This window comes from Fulmarus glacialis, unplaced genomic scaffold (assembly GCF_000690835.1).
Source record: "Fulmarus glacialis isolate BGI_N327 unplaced genomic scaffold, ASM69083v1 scaffold12811, whole genome shotgun sequence".
In the NCBI taxonomy this organism is placed as follows: Eukaryota; Metazoa; Chordata; class Aves; order Procellariiformes; family Procellariidae; genus Fulmarus; species Fulmarus glacialis.
In genome coordinates, this window is record NW_009193503.1 from 48,796 (window position 1) to 71,853 (window position 23,058).

At 43.4% G+C, this 23,058-nt stretch overlaps 1 protein-coding gene across 1 annotated transcript in view; it reads left to right on the plus strand.

The window, feature by feature from the left end:
• Nucleotides 1-22,776, plus strand: part of LOC104083836 (protein crumbs homolog 2-like) — a 39,804-nt gene extending 17,028 nt beyond the window's left edge. The window contains exons 6-13 of the mRNA XM_009587476.1: nt 399-512; nt 11,546-12,490; nt 13,333-13,889; nt 14,686-14,851; nt 15,698-16,565; nt 17,610-17,726; nt 18,201-18,327; nt 22,558-22,776. Of these exons, the coding sequence (XP_009585771.1) occupies nt 399-512; nt 11,546-12,490; nt 13,333-13,889; nt 14,686-14,851; nt 15,698-16,565; nt 17,610-17,726; nt 18,201-18,327; nt 22,558-22,776 (3,113 nt within the window). The remainder of the gene's footprint in view (nt 1-398; nt 513-11,545; nt 12,491-13,332; nt 13,890-14,685; nt 14,852-15,697; nt 16,566-17,609; nt 17,727-18,200; nt 18,328-22,557) is intronic.
• Nucleotides 22,777-23,058: the final 282 nt, after the last annotated feature.

Below are 23,058 nucleotides of genomic sequence, written 5' to 3' on the forward strand. Positions count from 1 at the left end.
ATATGTATAAAAGGCTGGATTTAACAGCTGGGGAAATTCCCTGGTAGGAGGGGCTAAACAATAATACTTTACTCTTTTTTTTGAGAGAAAAAATGAGAGTTTGGCCCACTATTGCACAGATGGGAATGGTTCAGAAGTTTTGATCCTGCCACTGCTCCCTTTCATGACACTGGAAAATCATTTGACCTTTCCGTACTTCATTTTTCCTAATTGTTTCGGTGACAGTATCTATTTGCCAGAGTGTCTGGAGAGAGATGCTATAGTTCAAGAAATTCTTTTGCATTTTTAGATGACAGAAAAGAAGTGCAAAAAATTGTGAATGCAGTTGTCATGCAGATTCTTTCCTTCGTTGATGCACTTGTACACTTAAGATGCCTATTTGTGTTTTCACTTTTAAGGGGAGACCTGCCTTACTAACATTGATGAGTGCGAGTCCCAGCCGTGTCAGAATGGAGGGCTCTGCGTGGACCTTATTAATGGCTTCCTTTGTCATTGCCTACCAGGTTATTCAGGTAATGTTGGTGAAGGGGGGTGGCTGGAATCTGGTCCTTCTGGTTAACTAATGCTGAGCTGCTGCATTTCTGCCTGGCTGCAGGACTGGATTCCAGCGCTGGGTAGCCCAGGCTGCTGAGCAGGAGTGAGATGAACTGTGGGGAGTGCGGTAGTGGTGCAGCGGGATGTCTGCAGTTCAGGGCTCAAATGCCATGGGAAAGCTATGTGATTTTGGTCAAGTAAGTTGATAGGCTCTAGATTTTGAGACATAAGGTCAACTATGTAGAAGAGTCTAAGATCAGAATATCTAGGGGATCTGTATCCTGGAGTGAAAGTTCACTGGGAGAACTGTGGGGGTTTTTTTATACACATACTATGAAGGTGACCAAAACCAGCCTTCAAATAAAAAAAGGGGTGCTTAACTTTCTAGTTGTCACAAGCTACTGAGTGTAGCAGATTGGATCACCAGCACATAAAACATCTGTAAAACATCTCCATCCCCTAACACCCCTGGATGATAAGAACCAGCGATTTTTAACTGAAGGCAGTAATCTGCTATGTTAGGAGGTCAAAAGGTCTTTGTGATGTAAGCAAATGAAGCCTTCTCTGTTTACAAGGGAATGGGGAGTCTGGATTCTTACACAAATGCCCTGCCTGACCCTAATGGGTCTCGGTTTTCTAGCTGAGAAACTAGGGGATAGTGAATATTGCACATCAACTCTGTTGGGAGTGACTCTGCTAAGTGATACTAAACCTCATCTTAGTTTAGAATATTCGTTCTCAGTCTTCTGCATCTTTAAGTTCCATGTGTACTCTCTGTTTTGAGCAATTTAACACCAGAAAGTAATTTATAAGAAAGGTGGTCCCCAGCACAATCTTGTGTATATATGTATTTTTGAGGTGGATGTAACCTTTCTGCAGTGTTACTAGGCTGCCATCTCGTGGGAAAAAGAAAAACTTGAAGCCAGAAGAAAACCTTGTCCCTTTAACTTCTTGCAACAGCAGGTAGCAGCATTCCAGATACTGTCTTAGGTCTTTATTGCATGGGAGAGTTTTCTGTTTTCCTTCTGTGGTCATAGTGGTTGAGCTATGTTGGTGTAACTCTGTCCAGCTCTTTCCTGGGAAGACCCATTACACAGGTACTTTCACTCCCAGAATCTCAAATCAACTCCTAGTTAACACCTTCTGTAACTGGTCCGAATTCTTTGTGGGGTTTACTGGCCTATCTCGTTTGCTTTGGATTCCTAATTTAGGCTAGGGCAAGAAAAATCTGCTTTTGTAGCTGAGGTCTTTGAAAATAGGCTTTTATCTAAGCTCTTTATTGCTACTTTCTTGGGTAGTTACAATGCTGTACTCATCAACTGAGAACTTGTCCAAAGAGATGGTTTAAAGTTTATCCTACTTGTCAGAATTCCCACTCACATATGTGCCCTGTTCCCTTTTCCTCCTTCAGTGCCCCAGCACCCTCACAGAGTTCAGAATTTCATTGTGCTTTGCCAAACTGCAGATCTGTTTAATCCTTTCCAATTCTTAGCGTGCTCATGGGCAGAAAAGCTGAAACACAGAAACACAGGATGATGAGCAAAGGAGTGCTAGAGTTCATTCTGTTGCATCAAATTTGGGTTCATTAGTACTTGAAGGGGATTAGAAGCAGGTTGCTCTTCTGGATACTGCTTTTGGTAAAGGACTTTGACTCAGCTGTGGTAGTTCTGACACATAAACACAGTGAAAGGCTGGGAGCAGTCCGTGAGATCAGTGAGTGCGTGTGGAGGAGTGAAGCTGACAGGGAAATAATAGCAATTAATCTCCCCTCCTTTGTCAATTAATCCCAGTACAGTCATGCTGGGTAAACAGCTTATTACTTCATATTAGGATCACAGAACAACTTTGTGAAGCTTCCCATAATGTTTCTGTTCAAAACACATTTCTGTGGCAGCTTAGATCTGCCATGAACTTGGGTTTAAGCTGCCTCCGTTGATTAAAGTGAACTTGCTACTCTGATGAAGAATGCTTTCTCGGGGCAGCAGGGGGTTCTTTCTGTATTTTTTTTCTTTGGTCTGAGGAATTTGGGGAGTGTTGGGATAACAATGTGAGTCAGGAGAAATTCTTTCTTCGCAAATTAACTGCCTCAGTGCTGTCTCAGGCTACAGCAGTGCAGAGAGATGAGCCAGCTCTCTCTGAAATGTAGTTGTCGCAAAAGCGGTGCCTCATTCCTGAGAGAACTAACATAATAGGTCCTGAAGAGTCTGTTCAGTGTGTCAGTTTATGCTTCAGTAGAGGATGTACCCTGAGAGGATGTACGAAGTATGAATCAAAAGATTGCTTGGGTACTAAATGAAGTGAGAAGGAGAATGAATCTTGCATGGTCTTGGAAATGATGACAACTGTGGTCAAGAGAAAAAGTGTATTAGGAGAAGTCTGTCTTTTAGGAAAAAAAACAAAACCAAAATGAATTCTTTATTCATAGGAATGGTTTCAGTCCATCATGTATGTACTAGGCAATAGTTTAGGCCAGGACATGAAAAAGACAGTTACCTCCATTTGGAATGGGAACCGATTTTTAACCTGCAAGAATGTAATCACTTAAGTGGAATTTGTCTCATTCATTCTTTAAAAACTTTTAAATGGCCTGAGTGCTCCCACTCCTATTTCCACTCCTGCTAAAGTTGTCTTTAGAAAGGCAATATCCTAAAACACAGTGCTGTGGCATTGGTCAGCCTGAATGAGAGGGGAAGAGCACCATCATTTCAATTGCAGACATCCCTTGGCAGTGGCACCTTGTGATCATGGTAAAATTCTGAGCTTTTTTGCACATGGCTGAGGAATGCTTCTACTTTCATGAGAAATCAGAAGGTGATGTGATGGTAAATCTGGGAAAGATTGTGATTGTGAATGTGTCTCAATATAATTGGAGTTCTTATTGACCATTTTACTTTGCTCAGCCATAATGTCTTTGTCAATTGTCCTTAAAGAAGTAGGATACCTTCTGTGTAGCTAGCTATAAATGGTTACTCTGTAAGAGTGCTAGCCCACATCAAATAGGCTTGAATTCCTGGGTCATGGGTCATGAAATAAATAGGAGATGCTTCTTCCTTCTAACCACCTTTGGATAGATTTAATTTTTTTGTGCAGGCATTTCTTGATGTCGGATTTGTTTTAGAGATGTAGCCTCTACAGAAAGGGCAGCTAAAAGGTTAAGATAGTAAAGAGATTAGAGGACTGTTGCCCCTTCAACAGAATCCCTTTTGGTAAATATAGCTGAAGGGAGCTAGGGAACACTTCCTGAGTCACCCCCCCTGCTTCCCTTCTGTTCCACATTGCATCTCCCTTCTGGATCATAGCTCCATGGTTAATCAGACCTTTTGACTTTCCTGTCATCTGATCAGAAATGCTTTAAGAGCGTATGCTTCAGTCTAGATCCTGCTTGTGTCTAGGTGTCAGGTGAGTTTTTTGATCAAAAGCGTCCTCTGAGATTCTGATGCTTGTGACTGCACAATCTGTTTTGAACTAGCCCTTTGCATAGATTTTCTGACCATGGACAGCCTGAGATATGCCAGCTCACCATGGTTAAAGACTTTTGAGAAGATTATTAGTGGTGGAGCAACTCTGATGCGTTAAATTTGACTTCCTTACTAACCAAAATGGGTGAAGCCCAGCTTAATGTCATCTTTAGAATCAGGCCAGGCAAGTACTTGGGCAGAGCAGTGTTCCAGAGAGACAGAAGAATTCTCCTGTCTGTAGGTATGGTGAGATGGCTGTCTTCTAATGGTGTCTACCGGGAGAGATGACTTCAAGATGTCAGATATTAGACTAGATTCAGTGTGTTGATTTTCACATAAAATGCTTATCAGCAATGGTTATTATTTTCGGTAATAATGGATTTGCTTGCCAGGAGGCCACCGCTTGCAGTATGTGAACTGCCATGTACACTTCAAGCAGACCTTTCCTTTCCTTTCCTTAAGGGAAGGCTAGCTCTTGAGACTAGGATGGGTGTCTCTGAAGCCTGGAAAGAAATTCCTGAATTTCTGGGATTCATTTATCCAACACAGTGAGGAAGTTGCTAATCTCAATCTAAAGAACATGTGTGAAATTTGGAAATTTCTATCCAAAGTTCACTGTCCATTTTGTGACATTTTTCTGCTAAGAACCCTCTGACATATTTAGTGTTCTTTATCTTGAGCTCCTCCAAAAAGTTTTACAAATGATTAGGAACAAAATAATTCTCTGAATTTAATCCCCATGACTGAATCTTGTAACTTGCATGATTGCCAGTGTGTAAGAAAGGGGAATTAAAACCTCTAGAAAATGAATCATCTGATCCTTTTAATTTCCTTAGAATCCTCCAGTTTCAAAGAACCTAAGCAGTTACTCCTCAGTTGTGCGTAGTTTGGAACAGATGTTCAGTGATCCACCATTTTGGCTTGTAAGAGGTCTTATTTAACTATTTTATCTTGCATATATATGTACTGTTTAGAATTGTCATGACTGTGTATTTCTCCATCCTCATTCTGTCTCTCTAAGAGAACCCTGGTCTGTATATATTCTTGAGCTGATCCTGGGAAAAGCAGCAATCACAGTTTCTAATTAGCCATATTTCATTTAATGAATTTGAAAAGATGTAGTGACTAGTAGGGGATCAGAGTCTGCGCTGACTTATGCTACATGGATTTGGGTACAATGTATTTCCAATCAGCAGGATACAGATAGACTCTGTGTGTGTGTGTATGTATGTAAATATATATGTGCGTGTGTATAAATCAAAATATGGATCTTTTTAAAGGGATTTAATGTTCTCCAGTCTTCACAGTTGTTATACTTTATTGTTGCAGTAGGCGGTTGAATGGGCACAAGCTACCCATTTGTTTTCTCTTGAACAATAACAGAAGGGTCATACTAGCTAATATAGGCAGTATTTAAAATCTGTGCTAGGATAGGTCTATGCATGCATAGGACCCAGATGTGACTATCTGAGAAGTTTTGACTCCAAACAAACACTCACCATATCCTTCTCACTTAAAATATCTGTAAAATTGACTGGCGTGTTTGGATTGAGTGAAATGAAGAAAGTAAAATAGCTACAAGAGTTGTTGGAATGCTTTCTTTTAATATCTTAAAGTGATACTGCTAATGCACATTCCAGACTCTGACATGTGGGAGTTTTTGTTTGCTTGGACCTGACATTTATACTAACAGAGACTCATAAGTTTGGGGAAAAGCTCCCAGATAACATTTCTTCGCAGAAATAAGAACCTTCTCTGGGTTCCTTACAACATGAAAGTACAATTCTGCCTCCAGGAACTTTTCAATATGAAAGTAACCACATTTTAAAAACAAATAAACAAATAAAACAAAACCCCCAAACAGTTAAACAAAAACAAACAAAAAAACCAGAACCATAGAGAAAAAAACGAGATTGCAACAGCTAATTTTATAAGGTTGCTAATGAGGAAAGAGAGAGTTTTGATTCTGCAGTCCCATGTTTGAACTAGTACAGTCAGCATAATGCAGGGAATTTCCTTCCATTCAGAGAAACGCATCATGGTAGTTAAAACTTGAGACTTTTCTTCATGAATATTGCAGAGTGGAAATGCTTGTGCTCACAAATGCACCGTCTAGGTCACATGGGGGAAGGAAACTACATGAAGTGCTGGTCTCTGATGGAGTCAGTATTGAATGTACAGCAGGGCCCAGGTCGCACTCTGCGTTTGGAACTCTCCATATTTGTATGGTTTGGATATTACCCAACGGTGGAAATGCAGCGTTTTGTCTTAGTCTATAAAAAGAAAAATCAATTTTTTGACCTTATTCATGGAATTTGGCAGATTCACCTGGGAGACGGCAAGGGCAAGAGATTGTCTCTTGACTTTTTACTGTGGGAGCTAATGCTGTGGATACTGCAGGGTATTACTGTAATGCACTGAGAGAGAATACACTGTGAGTACGCATTCTTCATGTCAGCACTGACAGAGGCCAGCTGGGGAGGTTTAGAGCAGGGCTGGATTAGATCTTCACTACAGCGCAGGTCTCTTCTATATTGGCTAGTTTCATCTCCAATCCCTGTTTGTCTGACTGGCATCAGGGAGCGCTTACACACATTCTGCTGTTTCAGTCCAGCCTTTTTTGTCATTCCTCCCCCTCCCCCCAATTCACCCCCATTTTTTTTTCCCTTTATTGTCACAAATGTCCACAAGGAGTCGGCCATGAAATCTGTGCTGACTGGCGTGATCCTGAAGGGAATTTTTCTGCTAGCAGGTAATGAGATCTATACAGTAATTGCAATGTGTCCTGAATGTTTGCGTGCCTGCCCAGGGCAGGGAGCTGGTTGTGTGATTAGTGGTAGCTGGAGGCATGAGAATGAACAAGAATTGACTGGAAAGGAAGAATGTTTTTGTTTTGAAGAGACCTAAAGTTTTGTTTTGGAAACTTTAGGGCAAGGAATTTCCTTGTTGCTGCAAGATGAGTGCAGAGCTGTCAGCATGCTCCGTGTGCATCTTTGCTACAATTCTGCCTTGCTCTGTGCAGTAATCAAATCCGGGGCGTTCCAAGGCATGGGTCCTTGTTTTGTACTCAGGTGTACTGTGTAAACACACAGATGTCTCCCTGTTAGTTCTGTGAACGTTAGTTTTGCTTTTTACAGATGTTTTTGCAGTTTTCCTTTTTCCTTTAATGATTTAAAACTCCTTTATTGGGAAGTAGTTTTTGTTTTAACTCAGAGGACAAACCCTTTGCTGGGCTCTGCACTTCTCCATCTCCTCCCCCACTGTCTCCTTGAGTAGTAGTGCACGGTGGGAGAGAGGTCAAAGCAGTGTGTTGCCATGGAAATGGCAGTAATTGTGCAAATATAATTGTGTCGGGGTCCGTTTGTTGTGGCTAATTCTCTCCCCCCTCTCTCCCTCCCCTCCTTTTTTTCTTTTGATACTAATAATACAAACCCTAATTAGGATGCACCAGGGAAAGGTTGCTAGGAATTCAGCTGTCTTACAGGAGAGGGCAAGCTGGTGCTGGCCGGGAAGCCCCACTGAACTCGCATGTTTCAAGATTGGGTCCATGAATAGATCTCATCCTTCAAGTTTTTTTTTTATATGACAGCTAAATTAGAGTATCTCCCTTTATGTGTGCTTATTCTTTTAACATATTATGTATCTCTTGAAGTATATGATTCTTACACTGTATACAATGAATCTTTGCTTATTAATAGCAGTCAGTAAATCATTACCTTCATTCAGGGAATGGCGAGCTATGTGGATTTTAATATCACTTGCATCTATGAAACAAGACTGTTCTCACCACATCGGTAACACTTTAGAATGTAGTGAATAGATTTGTATTTGAAAATACCGCAGGCTGTTAAAGCTCATCAACTTCCGAGTGTCTGTTTCTGACCCAGTCCCTGTGGGTTGTTAGCTTGGGACTGTTAGCTTAAACACTGCTAAATTAACTGGAATGTTTGAAAATACTTGTCTCCAGATAGCAGCTTTTTAAATAACACTTGTCTGATTTTCAGATAACAAGTTCCACTGATTTGCATTTGTTAGTCTTTAACTACATAAGAAACTCATTAAACATTTTAAAGTCTCCTAATGATGTAATGAATCAGATTGGCAACATTGCTTTTACTATTGATAGTTCAAATAATAGTAAACATTTGAGCTAAGAAATTTAGAGGGAACAGAGAAGACTATGTAAGAGTAATTTGCTTGTCGTCTCTCCCCTTTTTATTTTTTTTAAATATACCTGAAAAGGGATGCCTAAGCTTCTCTTAGAGAAACAAATTAGTTTCAAACTTCTTCTTAATATCCACTTTCCAGTGGGTTTGCAAAGACACAACTATCCGTGTTTTGGAGAAGATTGGAATAATGGATATCCAGGAAATGATCTGTACTTCTGGATACTGTAATGGCCTATGGCAAAAATCTTATTTTTTCTGAAGTGGGGAAAAGTTCCTTTATTTTGCTGGCATCCCTTTCTTCATTTACACTCTGTTATTTGCAGCCAAAACCCAAAATTACAAACCCCTCTGCTGCACTGCAACTAGCACGTAGGAAGCAATATGCAACAGAAATCTCCTTCTTCTGCCTTGTTTTGGTGTAACTGAAGAATTTGACAAACTGGAGATGTTCAAACACAGTTGACAAAAATCATTGGTGATAATGGAGGAGGAGAGAGGGCAAGACAGCTGGCTGATGAAGGGTATGGTCACCGTAAGGCATGTAAGGAGTTAGTGATGTAGCACTGGGTAGCTGTGCAGCAAGGGGTGACATTGGCTTCCAGGAGAACATCGTTGTTAGCCAGATTTTTAGAACTCTTGCATAGTCTCCTCTGTTATTAGTTTGTTTTAAAAACTGCTCCAAATTCAAATCTGGCACTGCACTGGCTTCTAGGAGGGCAAGATTACCTTAGGTGTTGCTTTAGAGGCCCTTTCCTTCTCCTGCTTTAGTCCTGTGAAGGCTGGCTGTTTGCTGGCAGAAACAATGACAGTGGCAAAGTTGATGCTTGTGGTTTTGGTTCCTCTAGAAAGAGTTGCCCTCCTCTCATTCTGCTGCTGAACATTTCCTTTGCCTGTTTGTAAGCTGTGAGGTTAGACAGTGTGTAAAGACCTGAAGTGTCAGCTTATTCTTTTCACCCATTTCAAACAAATAATCTGAGAAATCAAACCAGCTGCGTCCCATGGGAAAGCTTGGTGTTTAATTAGCCACCAGCCTGGGGTTGTGCACTCACCGTAGGGACTAATTTGCCACCTGGTGTGAAGCGCTCACCCCACAGGTGTCAGCTGGGAGGCTGGGAAACAGCCTAGGCAGGTGTTCCTGCTGCTGCTCGATGGGGAGAGCACACTGGCCGGAGGAGACGCGGGCAGGCTAGGAATGTGATATGGGAAAACGGGGCTCTCGACCCTGCCTCCCAGCCTTCTCGGAAATGCAAAAATTCATGGCATCTCTCCTTTTGTTATCCAAAGCAATGCTATCTTCTCCTCATTGCCCTGGTAAATGTCAACAGCTCTGACCTGAAATGAGCAGCATCTCAAGGATTTGGGACTATACCAAACCTATCTTTCTGACGCCATTCAACAGCCTCTCTCCTTAAATCTGACTGCAAACTTGCCTCTTACAGTTTTGAGAGCCCTCCAATCCACTGATAACTTAGAAAACCCACTCCACATAGTTCTACTGCTCTACTGATTTTTCTTCATTCCAGTTGAAGTCTTCCCGTCTTCTCCCAGACTGGGATTCTCCAGGCCCAGAGATGTCCATTATACTCTATTTATTCCAACACATTTCCTTCAAGTGTGGCCATAGCTTTGTGCTGAAATCTTAATTCTATCCTTGCTGGTTCCTTTACAGGTAAGATCACACCCCAGGTTCTGTGTGCTGAGCAAGCTCGGCATAAGTAGCTGGAGAAGAAAGGCTGTGCTGAGGTAGTATTAGCAACTCTGAATCTGTCCATCAGCTGAGCTCTTCTTCAAGGCAGATATTATTGGCCAAATTCAGTGCTTTTCCACAGGCACTACACAGAGCAGTTTTCCCAGTTTATGTCAGTAGAGAGCTATGTCCTAGAGGAATCCGAGGTAATGTTGCCTATAGAACAGCTCTAGCGTAGCTGGGAAGTGCAGAATTACCAGAGCCTTCCATTTCTCTTTCAGTGCTTCTCAGAGCTCCATACGTGTCCCTACACTGACACAAACTGACATTTTGGAGCTGGAAGCTGGTGTTGAGTCTTCTCCTGTCTGCAGAGATAGCACTGGTAACAGCAACTAAACACTGGGTCTGAAAAGAGCAAAGCAACTTGGTTAGACAGCAGGGTACTAATATTTGTGCAAGACTGCCTGTGAGGCATTGCTAGGGCATGAGGGGGGACAAACCATCAATGCATATATTCAAGAAGCCTGTATCTTTGCTAAGTTTTTTTAATCGCACATCAAGTCTAGCTCCAGTGCCCCTAATGCCCCATCTCCCCTCATCTCCTTCCCTCAGGCAACTCTCTAATCTCTTTGACATGCACATTCTGTCTAGTAGCTTTACTTTACAAATGTCTTTTGTGTTTTGCTTCCCCTCCTTTGTGTGTGAATTCCTTCTTTTTCTTTCTGCTGTCCGTGTTGTGCTTGCTAGCTAGATTCCGTGTGTAATGCTATTAGATTGGGATAATCCATGCTTGGTTTATCTGTGTGACTGTCTCTGAAGATTAGTGAAAACCAATGTTATGGGCTCGATAAAGTGAACTGGTTCAGAAGGGCTCTTCTGTCAGTCTGGAGATGCTCAGGAAAATGACAGCAGATTTTCATTAACCAGATTTGAGCGTAATGTCTTGTAATTTACTTGAGCTCTGTTGGGATACATGTGCCTCGAGGAGACAGACGAACTGCAATGCAGTACTTTTTACCCAGCTCACTTCTGCAGGACTGGACAGAACTGAAATCAGCTTAGTGCAAGTACAGCAAGTGCCTGTGGAGCATGTTTTGTTTGTTGTTTGGTAATGAATTGAGTTTTGTGAGTGTTTTACAACTGGAGGGTTGTCTGGGGATTTGAATTTTCTTAACCGAGGCTTTCCAATAACTTCCCTGGCTAGTGATCCACTGTGATGCTGTCTGCAACAACAGTGCCTGGAACATGCTCCAGTCAGATCTGTAGACTTAATTTGAGTTTCAACGTACCAAATCTGTGCATGAAAGAAGCATAAAATCCTTGTCTGTGCTGTTTTGTCCCTTTAATATCCTCTGCATGTTGATTACCTGTGGTGTTTGAGATTGTCTAGGAGAGGACAGTAGAGTCTGTTGGATGATGTACCTGACTGGCTGAAGCTCTATAAATAGCACCTTCTTTGCAACATCTGGGAGGACAGCACAAAAATATGTGTTTCTTGCTCTTATATTAGTGGTAGGCCACTCCGTAGTGAGCGCAGGGCTTTTTGCTGGCAACTCTTGTCTTTTGGTGGTTTCCTTAAGAGAATGGCTTAGAGAGCGGCAGTGCTGGGGAGGGCGGTCTGTGCCTAGCAGGCTTGCTCTGGGGAAGGGAGTCACAATCCCCTGCAGTGAGATCCCGTTTCTAAATCTCTTTCGCAGGTGTGGAATGTGCTGTTAACATCAATGAGTGTGAGGAGGGTCCCTGCAAGAATGGAGCTGTCTGTGAGGATGGCATTGCTGACTATACCTGCCACTGTGCCCCTAGCCAGGATGGCATTATATGGGGAGGGAAGAACTGCTCTGTCAAGCTCACTGGGTGCCAGACGCACGACTGCCAAAATGAGGCCTTGTGCATCCCAACCTACCAAGCTGAGAGCCACGGCCACCTGTGCCAGTGCCAGCCTGGTTTCTATGATGCCACATGCTCAACACCAACAACGTTTTCCTTTGCTTCCAGAGGGTATCTCCTCATTGAGCTGCCCGAGAACAATCAGAGCAGGAGGGATGTAGCAGATCAGCTTGCGAGCGTGTCCCTCCGGTTCCGAACCACCTTGCCCAGCGCTATCCTTTTTTACCGAGGCCATGAAGCTGAATACTTGTTCCTGGAGCTCTTTGACGGCATTCTGCATGCAGGACTGAAGAGGGAGGATGTTGGGTACCTGCTGCTCCTGGAGGGGCTGAGAGTTGATGATGGCCAGTGGCATAAAGTTGAAGTTGTTCTGCACAGCACTGTGCAGCTAAAGCTCTGGCATGACTCTTGTGATGCAGGTGTCTGCCTGCAGAGCTCTCCTGTCCCACATGGCACTGCTTTGATCCCACATGCCTTCCTGAACTTGTATATTGGAGGTGCTGAGGATCCAATGGCCAACAACACACAGAGCCAGCAAGGCTTTGTCGGCTGCCTGGAAGACTTTCAGGTAGATGCTGAAGCGGTGCTCCCGGTGGATCTGCCTGTGGGTGAGTCCTCCCCAGTGAAGCGGGGCTGTGACCGGACAGAGTGGTGCCTCTCCCAGCCCTGCTTTCATGGCGGGCTGTGTGTGGACCTTTGGGCAACCTTCAGGTGCGACTGTTCTAGGCCTTATGGAGGCCCAGCTTGCTCATACGGTAAGTGCCACGTGATTTACATCTGCCAGCTCCTCTGTCAGTCGGTGCTTCAAAGATACTAGATAAGCATTGATGCTAGCTCTGGAATCAGTATTTTCTACTTGACCAGTGAGAAAACTAAAGCAAACCCCTCTGTAAATAAAATTCTCATTGATCCCTTTTCTGTCACTTGCTCCTGCAGGAATGATTGTCAGTTTTGTGGTGCAGATATTATTCCTTGTTGAGCCCGAGGCTCTGACTTCATCTTTGTATCAGATCTATGTGATTGCAGTAGGGCAGGGAAGTTGTTTTACTGTGAAAGGTTGATCTTGAGCTTCTGAGTTAAGGATAATAGGAATGTATTGCTTTATAGATAAAACAAAGTGTTAAAGGAAGCTCTTTGAGAATTTTGAGTTAGAATCATATCTATTTGCATTTTTTTGTTCCTGCAAGGCTTATATTAATATTTTTCCAGTTTTTTGTTTCACTCCTGAGCCCTAAACATGGGAAGCACAAAGTTGTTCTGCTGTTACCACCAAATTTACAAATTTTAAAAGCAACTTTGTAGCTTAAAAGTCCTTGAGTAAATCTGCTAGGTGGCAAGGACTCTGCTAGGCCTGTTTTTCCCTCCTCTGCTACTTGGGTGCTTGAATTCATGCCCTCCAGAGAAAGGAGGGACACATTCACCTACTTCTTAATTTCACAGACCTGTGTGGGGAGAGGGCATAATTACCTTGATGCATGTTGAAAATGTAGGGAATAAAGGTCTTGCCCCATTCCTAAGGAGTTGCAGCTTAGAATATCCCCGTGCCAGCTGCATTCCCCTTGTCATTGAGCTGATGTGCGTTTCTTTTCTCTTCCAGAGCGCCCAGCAGCAACATTTGGCCTAGAGAATTCCACCAGCTTTGCCTCTTTCACCCTTTCTGATAGCCTCGGTGCAAACTTCAACATCTCCTTTTTCATTCGTAGTCGGAAACCTAATGGTTTGCTATTGCAAATCAGCAATGAAACTGACCCCTGCCTCACCATATACTTGAAGAATGGCAAGCTGAAGATAGAGATGTTATCTACAGATACTGTGACGTTTCCAGAAAACTTAGTTGATGGGAAAAGACATTTGGTAGCTCTGTCTTTCCAAGAAGGAATTGTTGGTGCTCACCAATCAGACACACATCTGGAGCTAGGACAGCTCGTAGCAAGACCACTTTTAGCTGGTTATGAAGTGTATATTGGTGGACATCCTAACCCAGACAGCGCTGATATGTGGGGCGGCTATTTTAAAGGCTGTTTGCAAGACATCCAACTGAACAGCCACCAAATACAGTTCTTTCAGGTTGAGAACTACAGTCTGCCACAGGAACTCAATAGGACTCAAAATGGTAATCTTGTGAATGGTTGCATCTCTGATAACACTTGCAAGGTATGATGTCTCTTGTTTGTCTCTACATGTGTGCAGTTGTTTATTATAGTTATTACAGTGATTACAGAAAAGTTTGACTGTTGCTGATATCAGAAAGATGAGAAGGTTTTTTTTTAAGTATCGAAGGAGACGTGGTCCCATATGCTCCTACATCACTCAATATACTACATACAATTTAAGCACCAAGTTTTCTCTAGCTACCCTGTAGTTTTTGTACTTTGTAGAACTTGGGCAGTCCGGCTCTTGTGCTGCCCACCTCCATTTTGCTGAGCCCACACACACGTTCCAGACTCCACCTTCTAACCAGTAACCTTTCCAGCTCCTCCCTTCATCCTGTTTCAGTTGCACAGCAGCCTCTTCCCCCAGGAATTTGTCACTTCAGCAACAACAGTTCAAGGACCTGTCTCCATGGTACCCTTAGATCAGAAGCTGTCTCTCCTTTATGCCACACATGAAGATGGGGAGGCCGTACTTCCTAATTTTGCCCTTCTTGCTCATGGTGCTATAAAGTAGTCACGCCTCTGGTATTAGGTGTGTCCTGAAAAAATCTTTTGCGCTTTGTTCTTTTCCAAATTGCTGGAGCTCTGCCTAGGGAATTTCTGTTGATCAGCAGTTGATCAGGGAGAGGCACCCTTGTGCTTCCTTCACTGCTGTTGAGTCACTGTTTTAATTACCCTTCTTTCCTGATTCAAGCACTTCTCGTACTAATCTTTGTTGTCACATTTCCTTCTACCAAATTCTCTTAGATCCAAAGATGAATTATGCTGCTCCTAAATTCTGCTATTTTATTTTTCAGTCTGAACCATGTCAGAATGGTGGCAGATGCATTGTCACTTGGAATGATTTCCGTTGCAGCTGTCCAGCAAATTTCACTGGGAAATTTTGTGAAGAGAGAGTCTGGTGTGAAAGTGACCCATGTCCTGAAGCTACCACCTGTATAGATGTTCTAGCAGGATACGTGTGTAAGTACTGTTCCCCGTGTTGGTAAAATCCTTAATGTTCACTGTCTACAAGCAGCATTCCTAGTTTGTACTGTTGCAATAAATATAAACACATGCTGCAAAAAGGAAGCTGAGAATGATGCCCAGGTACACACTCTTGCAGGCAGCATGCACTTTATCGATTTACCACCAGGTTCTGATAGAGCAAACACGGTACTCAAAGGTGTTTTATTCTGTTACTTCGACTTGATCAGGGAGGAACCTGTCCACTTTTGTGGAGTGATTGCCTACCTTACTATCATTGCAGTGCGAGGACCATCCTGCTCTCTGTAATGTTTAGCCATTTCTAGAGTCTCAGTTTATTTCATCAAGTAGGACCCAATTAAGTATTGCAAACATATTTCAGTTTTCTCCTAAGACAGAACCATGGAAAATGAAGAAACTAGTTAGCTAATGATGCCCTGATGTGGAGGGAGTGTTGTTTAGTGGCTAGAAAGTGTCCTGGAACTCAGGATGTTGGGGTGTTCCCAGCTCTGCCACTGGCCGCCTCAGCAGCTTTGGATGTATCACTTTGCTGACTTACGTTCTAGCTTTTCTAGCAGTAAAAGGGGAATAGTTGTATTTTTGTGCAGTGCTGTGAGGCTGATAAGTAAAAATTGCTACACAAGAGCTGGATATTATTATTAGGGGTAAAACTGTAAACAGGAAGAGCTTTAAGGATGCTGGCAGCTAGGCCTGTAATCCTACTCACACTAAGCTTATATGATTCTTAAGGGAGAGAACCTGCCAGGAGTTTGCCATTGGTCTGTCTCAAGCATGACGCCAACTGTCTTTCAAATCCCCCATGCTCTACCCCTTTATTTATAGGTCTGGCTAATGCAACATTTAATAGTTATGCTGCCATTGAATTTACCACCAATACATCAGTGACTAGAACTCTGAGCAGCCTCCACGTGGATTTCAGAACCAGGGATGAAGATGCTGTTTTGCTTCGGGCTGTGGAAGAAGTGGATTCCCTGCAGATAGCCATTAAGAACTCCTCCCTGCTTGTTGACATCAGGAGTGGGAATAGCATCGAAGGTGTCAGCTTCCTGAGTCAGAAGTCTGTCACAGACGGTGCCTGGCACACCATCTCTGTGTCTATGGAAGAGCCATCTGCGCTTTCTTCCAGATGGCTGGTTCGTTTGGATGGATCTGTTAATATGACTCTGCAGGGAAATGCTGGGAACTTGGACTTCCTGAAGAACAATGCACTGATTGTTCTAGCTGAAAATTTCACTGGCTGCCTAGGACAGGTGAAGATCGGGGGGATCTACCTGCCGTTCGCTGCCCCTCTCTCGTACCCCCAGCCAGAACAGTTCCAGCAGTCCAGCAGAAGGACCATCCAGCTGGGCTGCACTGGGGCTGATGTTTGCGCTTCTAGCCCTTGCCTCAATGCCGGCATCTGTGAGGACTTGTTCAATTCCTTCAGCTGTGCCTGCAGGGCTGGCTGGGGGGGGCTGCTGTGCGAGTCTAACATTGATGACTGCCAGTCAAGCCCGTGTGTTCATGGGAACTGTGTCGATGCAGTAGCGGATTTTCAGTGTGAATGCTTCCGAGGGTACATTGGGAAGAAGTGTGACATCAACGTCGATGACTGTGTGCGGCACCAGTGCCTACATGGAGCTACCTGCATTGATGGGGTTTATGGCTACTCCTGCAAGTGCCCTCCTCAGTATTCGGGACCTCGCTGCGAGTAAGTGCCTTGGTTGGTTTGACGCAGGGGTCAGAGGAGCCCCTAGACAAATTGGACTTTTACTTTGAGACACTTTGGTAAAATTTTTCATTGCAAGTATCTGTAAAGGTAGGTAAAGGTACCTAAATAAGATAGGTAAAGCACCTAAATTCTGCTGTAAATTGGAAGGTGTTGTCCAGGTCCAAATCCTCACTGAAAGGTGCTCAGCCTCATACAGGATAAGGATCCTTCCTTTTTATGTGGGTTATCCCCATGCTATATTTCAGAGCTGTTTAAAGTGCAAGTACTGTAGCCTGTTGTCACTTCCCTCTTGCATTCCCTAAGAAATCCATCTTCAAGATTTGACTCCCCTCTGGCATATTCCTATATTGATTCAAAAAAAACCAGAACAAACAAAAAAAACTCTGCTGGCCTGCTTATGAAATGAAAGGAGCCTCCCAGCGCCCGGAGGATGGAGCAGGCCATATTATAAAGTTTCAGGTGCACCAAGTGTCCTGGAGTGATAGAAATGGTCCCTGTGCAGATGGGTTGCTGGGCAGAGTGCAGAAGAGGGACAATCTAATCTCTGAATGCTGTTTTTGATAAACCTTTGACGCTGGGTTTATAGAGATTACCTGTAGCAGGAGTTCCTAACTGCGGTTATTTTTGCTACTAGTGGTACAATGCCAACTTTCAAGCGACACTCAGCAGGCTGAGCTTCAGTTATCTAATCTACCCAGGTTGAATTTCCTGTTGTTCTTGCTTCATTCTGGTGTAAACTGTTTATATTTTCACCAGCAAGAATAGGCAACTATGTGAGAAAAATCCTAGTACTGATACAGTTCCTGCATATTCTCTGGGCCTGCTCAAAGTAATACTCTGATATTATGGATGATTTCTGAGATTATTCCCTTCTCTTTCCTTCTCCACTTGTGCCAAACTCCTTCCTAGAAATACCAGGACTGTGCTTGTGACCCTCGCCAGCCCAGTCTCCACTGAGCCCGAGTACACTTTCACCTTCCCCAAAAACTGATTGCTTTAAAGGCTGTCTCTTGCTCTTCCCAGATGGCCGTTCCCACCTGAGCAATGTGGTAAGAACTTCACCTGTCTGAATGGTGGCAAGTGCATCAGTGAGAGCTGGGGAGCCAACTGCACATGCAAGCCAGGTTTCACTGGAAGGAAGTAAGTGCTGTTTTTCAGATGCCTGCAAAGAAGCTAGTGCTCCGATTCTTACGTCAGTGGGATAGCTGAGCAGGTTCAAATCATCCTCTTATATATCCTTTTGCCATTCAAACAACTGCTCCAAAACTGTAAACTAGCTGTTATTTTTAGAAGAGACAGGCTTGATATGATCCTGCTGACAATACCAATTTTTGCAGCGTGAACTGCTTCCAAGTAGTTCTTGTGCCTCATGAGAATTCATTAACTGTGCTAGAGACCCATACTGGCTTCAATCATACAGAAGTGACAAAAGGAGTATTGGTATGAATGGGTAAAACTTTCATGTTGTTGGACCCTGGAGAAAGCACCTGAAAAAGATGCAACAGGAACTTTTCAAATAAATGAGGCTTTTGTAGACTGTATGATCTTGTGTTCTATGGCACAAGAACATATGTGAGAAATTTCATTTAATTCTAATACACTTTTCCTTTCCAGTTGTCAAATTAATATAAACGAGTGTGATCCAAACCCTTGCCAGAACGGAGGTACGTGTCAAGACTCTGAGAACAAATACGAGTGTTTGTGCAGTGCCAGCTACACGGGAGAGCGCTGTGACATTAATGTAAGCACTTCCCTTCGCTCATGGAAGCTCCTGTCTATTCTTCCAACCTCTGTGTTGTGAGGAGCAGCAGAAGTAGGCTTAGCAGAGTCCTTGGGTACCGGGGTATTAGTGAGACTGCCTGCGTGTTGCACAGTCCCCTGCATGCATCTTGGCTAAAGCACACTGGTAAGCACGGTTAGGAAATCAGCTGGTACCAAAGAAACCTGAAGCGGGAAATTATTTTTTCTTTGCAGTGCTGTTGCATGTTAGTCTCCAGGATATAAGCAACTGCAGCAAATACTTTTCAGTATCTGCATGGGCTGCCATATGGTTTTCAGGGCTGCCTCTGCAACTTTCTTTAGATTTTACAACTCCTTGGACAGTAATCAAACTACTGCAGTTGGACCTGTAGAAAGGAGATATTACTTATATCCAGTTTCCTGGAGAATGGAATTTCAGCTGGCATTTTACCTTGGATGAGATAGTTACAAAGCACCTTCCCTCTCCAAAGATCATCTGGGTAGAAATGGATGTGTTTGGAGAAGGGAAGTCAGATGAAGTCAAGCTAAAAGTGATTCAAGTACAAGTAAAAAAGTAGCATCCTTTATCTGCTGAGTCTGCTTCTGACCCGATGGGCCTGGTGGATGGGCAGTCTCAGTGATGCTTTTCCTTTTCTGCGTAAGAAAAGCATCGCTGTTTGAGGCTGAAATCCTTCCTGTGTGGAAGTTGTTAAATCGTACACTTGCTTTTTCTCTGTAAAGCTATTGCATGGACAGGTAGCTTGTCTGGTAACCTGGGAATGTACTAACCCATACTGCATGGAAAAGGCTGTGCGCCGAGGTGGGGTTTGCTGCTGTTGCTGTTACTAAGGGTTCTGTAATGCATGTGCCGCAAGGTCGCTCCTGACATTTCCAGTTTGCATGCATAGACTCCTTCAGGAGTCTCTGTCTCCTCTGTCCCAGGACACTTCTTGTAGATTCCTTGTATTCATTTTCATCATCCCCATTACTTTTTGCAGAACCGTCTGTCTTTTCCCTCTTAAAAGGCCGGTGCCTGTGGTGGGGGGCAGGGAGGAGGACTGTTGGCTGTTTGCTAGCAATGACTTGTAGAAGCGAAGGGCCGTTAGCTGCGACCTTTGGCTCCTTCTCCCTCCCGCCAACAGTAGCAACTAAAGAGCGTGCAAGAGGCAGTAGGGTGGACTGCTAAAAACTCCTGTAGTGTTGGTACTGTGTGACTAATCTGTGTGCTGTGCAAAACTAGAGCTAACCGCTAGCACATCGCTTGAGTTTTGGCAGGCTCAGAGAATCAACTTGAACTTCAGTCATTTTAAAATGGCAGAAGGACTTCCAGGTACTCTGGGAATATTCCTTCTGTGCTGTATTGCTTTGTGACAGTGGCATAGACTGTATGGCATCCAAAAGCTGTAAATAATCAAGCTTGAATTCTTTTGTTTTTATCTGTAAGGTGGCAGATACTATTTTTAGCAGTAAGAAATATTTCTTATTTTTAGGCTTATTGTAATTTTAAAGCTTTCTTTAATCACAAAAATTCTACAATTTTTAAAATTCTTTGTTGTTGTGTTCCATACCATCCTTAATTCCACCAGAATCTGAAGAATACTCATTCGGCTACATTTCTCTCCTCAGTACTTGGGCCTTTTATTGTCTCCATCTCCGATCCATGTGCCAACCTTTTTAACATCCTCCCCCTCCTACTGCAAGTTGTCTTCGAGTCTGTTCCATAGCATTTTTATACAGTGTGGACATTAAAGTATATGCCTTTGTAATCTAAAAGTTCTGAGTTATTCAATGGATCTAGTACTTGCCATTCACTATTTAAATTATTTAAAATCTTTTGCCCTAGGATTTCATAAAGTTCCTGCAAGGTATGTCAGTTCTTGGTTTGTATCCTAGTCTTTCCTCTGGCTTTGAGATTTGTTAACTGTTAAGTCTGAAACTTACTGAACCTCCCTGTCCCAAGATCTTCAAGGAAGTGCTGACTCACAAGTCTGCATATAATCTTGTTGTGATGGATAGTTTAATAGCTAAATAAATTCTTTACCTTGCCATCAGAGGCATCATTGAACTTTTTTTTAGTATCATTTCCCTGCTTGGGGAAATTTTCTGGAGTTACTGAAAATTCACATGACTCTTCATTAACGTTATAATTTTTTTTTTTTTTTTGCAACATTGGTTAGATTTTTCCTAGTGACACCTATGTATTTTAGTCTGATATTGGTAAGGAGGCCCCTTAAAAGATTCCCACCGTGGATGCTAAATATACTGGCATTTAAATCTTAAGGGGCTGTCCTGCTGTGAAAAACCATAAGCGAAGAGGAGAATATGGAGTGTGTGATATTATTTGGACAGTTTCACGTCATCTAACAATGTCTGAAGTGTTGCTCAGACTCTTCACTACGGCTGTTCTAACTGTAACAAACAGCTGTGCATTATCTTCATTAGCAAGGGGTGTGCAAGGGACAGCTTGCTTTGTAGCCATTTTATAGCTCCAGGATTGGTCCCATAAATTGTCTGCATTTAGTTTTGCTGTCTCCATGCCAGCTAGCTGCCCAGCTCAGTAAATCTTCTCTTTTCTTCCTTGTGGTAATTCTGTCCATGTGCTCTGCATGAATTATTATAATGGTATTAACTGTTCCACCGGTAAATCTCTGTTTATAACTCTGCCCTGTTGAGATCAGCTTTGCCACAGCTGCCAGTTAAAGAGTGTCATTGTTGGGTGTCACTAGTTTTGAATTGGAAAGAAAAATTCAGAACGTGTTATTGTGTTGTATTAAAAATAGTCCATTTTAAAAAGTAAGTTTGAACAGGTTGTGCTGAGAGATTAAAGAATGAATATGAGCATTCTCTGTGCAGGTGCCCTCAAGCCCTGTACTTGTTCCTTGCTTGTCCTTTTCCATTCAGGTATAGATCTTCTGCTTTTTTTTTTTTGCTTTTTAAAAAAAAAATTCCCTTCTAATCTGACCGTTTTGGATTCTTCAACTTAAGTTATTGTAACCACTGGAGTTTCATTGTTTCTCCATTAATTTCTTTTACAGAAAGGGACTCCAGGTGCTCTCTTCCCCTCCCCACTAATTGAAGTAGCTGTCCCTGTAGCCTGTGGCTCTTTACTGCTACTCAGTATTGGTCTCATATTCATGATTCTCACTGCAAGGAAGAGGCGCCAATCAGAGGGAACCTACAGCCCGAGTCAGCAAGAAGTGGCAGGAGCTCGGTTGGAGATGGACAGTGTCCTAAAAGTGCCACCTGAAGAGAGCACTACCATGACAAGGAGATGCACCCACAAGGTCTGCTTTGACCTTGATCTCTTTCCAGCACTTGCAGCAGCAGATCCACCCTATCTCAGTTTCCTTAAGGCATGGTAATGAAGACATGGATGTAGAAGCACAAGGCAGACTGTATATGCAATAGCTGTTCCAGCTGGTTTCAGCTAATTGAGTCAATTGCACACCACTGGCTCAAAGTGAGCCGCTTTACTCCCTTCTTTCCTGCCCCATGGACTGCCCCGTACCTTCACCTCGGCAGGAGCTGTTGAGGTGCACCTGCTTTGAAGTTGCTCTGGCTCCATTCTACCTTTCAGGCAGCAATGGCATAGTTAAATCTGCTTTAAAAGGCAGGGTTAAATTAGGCACTAATTTACAGATTAAGGTATACTTTTAAGGAGCATTGTATAGAGGGTATTTATGATTGGTTTGTATATACTGTTCTGTTTTTGTCAGCAACTGTGAAAAGCAGAGCTTTTTCACTCCAGGTGTATGAGGTTTTCACAAGCCGTCAGTCTTCAACAGCAACAGCAGCTGTGAACTCCTGCCCTGTGACAGCCACAGTGTTACAGGGACTTGTCAGGAATTACTGAAATCATTGTACAAATCAATGTTGTATGAAGTGATCTCTGTTAGACATTCCCATGGGTACCGCACAGGAAAGGTGCAGTCAGAATGTTGTGGGTTTGTGGGCCAGCACTGGAGCTATCGGCAGTACCTGTTGCCAGATGCTGAACTTAGGGCTTGCATGGGAGGGGAAGAGGTGAGCAGAAGGGTCACCAGCCTGCTTCTGTATTCCCTGGCCCCTTGTGTGACATGGAGGGGACAGTGAAAGGGGGGAGGGGGGCTCCTGTCCAGCACTGCTGTCAGCACAGTGCAGCTTAGAGAGAGGTGCTGGGGACTGGGATGATGGGTGTGAAATGCAGCACTGTCCACGTGGAAGCTCTGAGTAACACCCTGTTCTACCACAGCAGCCAGTGTGGGCGCATCTTAGCAACTCCTCCGTTGTGGGAGCAGTCGGGGCTGCAGGGGCTGCCCTTCTCCTTGCAGTTGTTGCAGCCACGGCGATTGTCATGAAGAGGAGGAGAGCAACTCAGGGAACATACAGCCCAAGCCGTCAGGAAAAAGATGGGGCTCGAGTGGAAATGTGGAACGTAATCAAGATGCCACCGACCGAGAGGCTGATATAAGAACTGGGGTCACACAACAGGTGCCATGTCATCCTTTAACAATCATGGAACTGCTGCAGCGTCTCTGTCTTAGGCCTTGAGATGTGTTTTTATAGGAGAGGTCTGTACTGCTTTAAGCTACTTCATAGGCTACAGGCAACTGCCTGCTGTTACTTAGCAGTAAGATTCAACTGCTTGAACAAGCTTGGTTATTGCAGCTCATCCCATAACAGGTTTGTATAAAATTGGTCTGCCAGCAAGAGCAGTGAAGTCTGGGAGAAAAAAAAAAATTCTGGAGGGGCC